At 39.3% G+C, this 2,629-nt stretch overlaps 1 protein-coding gene across 1 annotated transcript in view; it reads right to left on the bottom strand.

Annotated features, from left to right (window-relative positions):
- Positions 1 to 982, bottom strand: part of LOC123233235 (sulfotransferase 2A1-like) — a 72,493-nt gene extending 71,511 nt beyond the window's left edge. The window contains exon 1 of the mRNA XM_044659385.1: positions 899 to 982. Within this exon, the coding sequence (XP_044515320.1) occupies positions 899 to 982 (84 nt within the window). The remainder of the gene's footprint in view (positions 1 to 898) is intronic.
- Positions 983 to 2,629: the final 1,647 nt, after the last annotated feature.

The following is a 2,629-nucleotide window of genomic DNA, read 5'->3' as shown; positions in this document are numbered from 1 at the left end:
TCCAAGACAGGAGGCCTCTTTAGAGGCTAGTACCTCCAGAAAAGCCAAGCAAAGTGAGTGAGCCTTACACTCACCCATGTGACAATCCAAAAGGAAGCAGTCTGAGATCTCAAACATGAGCTCCTCCAAGGCCAAGTTCAACAGGCAAAATCCCCCTCACAGGAAGTTACCATCATATTTAAAAGATAGTTCTTTGTGTGACTTCCTGTGTCCACCATCCAGTTCTATGTGGACAAATGGCAACTTTAACCTTCCTTTGGATTGCCCAGGGGGCAGTGAGTTGTTTTTGATTTGTCACTCACTAGCACATGTGGGTCATAGACCTCCCCCCTCACCACTTAATCCTGAGTGGGATGAGGTGTACACATTCCTGATGACTAAAGTCTAAAGAATAAATAGGGGAGAGCTAATTCCATCTTTGAACCATCCACAAACTTCAGGTCAGGTGGAGCATATGAATAGGGAACTCAAGACTATGGTGGGAAAGTTTGTGCTGAAACTCATCAAAAATGGCCAGATATCCTTCCCATAGCTTTGTTTTTCCTGTGTATAAGACCAAGAGTAGATTTGCATATATCATCTTATGAAATGCTATCTGAGTCATCTGTCCATGAGAACCTCTTCCTGGCTTCCCTGTCCTGTTTATCTGCCAAACTCAATACCTTTGTTACCATCCAAGAGGGGTTTGGGTTAGAGGAGTTTATTTATATTAAAGACTGGGTCTTCATGTTAGATAGGTAAGGCCCAGTGTAGCTCAATCTTTCTGAAGGCTTCCCATGAGGGAACAACTGTAGATTTGTGGGGGAGGGCTAGGTAGTGAATATTAGATAAGGTTATCTAAATTCCCTTTCCTACCTTCCCTTACTTTAATAAACCAAACTGTCCCTGTTTTTGTTACCTCTGCCTGGACTGCATCTGGTAGCCTGTCACCTACATTCTGTTGGCCTTCCCAAAACTGTGTTATCTGGTCATGAGTAATCATTTAGACCTATTCCCTGAACCCACCAATATCCCACCCTGGCATTTCTGGCAGTACCAGATTTTAAACTGGCCAGAAAGTGATCTTAAACTGCTCTATAAAGCAGTAATCCTCAAAATCGTCTGATACTGGTAAGGGGTAAAATAGTAAAGGGTTGGACTAAATTTATGAGTGTGGTCACCAGAAATTATTACTCAAGTCAGAATGACTTTTTATGGTAGTTTATTTACAAAATGAGAAAGAGTGAAAATGAGGAAATCAGAGAGAGTATAGATCAGGGGTCGGCAACGTATGGCTCTGGAGCCATATCAGGCTCTACCTCCCAACAGGCCAGTCCGGACAGAGCCCCAGGATGTGCCCCAGGGGACCCTTCAGCTCCCGCCCCATATTCCAGCTCCTTCTGCCTCCATCCTCCTCCTTCCCCAGGCGTTTATGGCTCTCACTTCCAAAAAGGTTGCTGACAATTGGGATAGATAATTACTCTGGCTTGGTCTAAAAACAGGCAAGGCTAGAGTTAATCCTATCTTCACATACTGGCTAAGAAATAGAAGGGTGGGTAAATGGAATAAATTGGGAGGAAATGACCTCAGCAATCTAGTGTTTGATAAACACAAAGACCCCAGCTTTTGGTATGAGAACTCACTACTTGACAAAAACTGCTGGGTGAATTGGAAAATAATATGGCAAAAATTATGTATAGAACAATATCTCAGCCTCTATATCAAGATAAGGTCAAAATGGATATATGACAGGCATAATGGGTGATAGTATGTATAAATTAGGGGACCATAGAATAATTTACATGTCAGATCTATGGAGAAGGGAAGAATTAATTACCAAACAAAGGATAGTGAATATTACAAAATGTAAAATGAATAACTTTGGTTAAATTAAATTAAAAAGGTTTTATACAAACAAAACCAATACAACCAAGATTAGAAGGCGAACAACAAATTGGGGATTTTTTTTTGTTACAAATTTCTCTGATAAAAGTCTCATTTTACAAATATATAAAGAACTAAGTCAAATTTATGCAAATAAAAGCAATTCCCAAAATTACAAATGGACAAAGGATATGAATAAGCAATTTTCAAAGGAGAAAATCAAACTATCAATAATCACATGAAAAAAATGTTCTAAATCCCTCTTTATTAAATAAATGCACATTAAAACAGCTCTGAGGTACCACCTTGTGGGAAGCCATTAAGAGAATAGATAAAAATCTAAGACTCCTCTTTTGACCCCTTTTTGTAATCCTTGTAATTTCTTGTTGAAAAGTATTGTGGCCTTATTGAAAAACTTTAAGTTCCTAGCAAACCAGCATTTAAGAGGTTAGCATTCTTCCCCTTTGGTCAGAAATGCAGTCAAGGCTGAAACCTTAGTTTAGCTGGGGAATTTGCCCCTAAAAAAAGTATTCTAAGACTTGGCTTAGTGTTAACAAATATAGCTGAAAGTCCAGCCTGGTTCTTATCTTCACCTTCAAGCTTCTAAGCCTGTTGTATTGTCTATGTTAAAACTACAGCTCTGTGTAGTTGTGGGAAACTATCCTTGTGCTTTTGGGTGAAAGGGAGTTTGAATTTCTTACATAATAAACTTGTGATTCAATGGCACTTCAAAGAAGCAGCTATGAGTTAACAGTCAAGATCATCT

This window comes from Gracilinanus agilis, chromosome 2 (genome assembly GCF_016433145.1).
Source record: "Gracilinanus agilis isolate LMUSP501 chromosome 2, AgileGrace, whole genome shotgun sequence".
NCBI classification, from domain to species: domain Eukaryota; kingdom Metazoa; phylum Chordata; class Mammalia; order Didelphimorphia; family Didelphidae; genus Gracilinanus; species Gracilinanus agilis.
The sequence above is the reverse complement of the archived record's forward strand: the minus strand, read 5'-3'. Positions and strand labels throughout refer to the sequence as shown.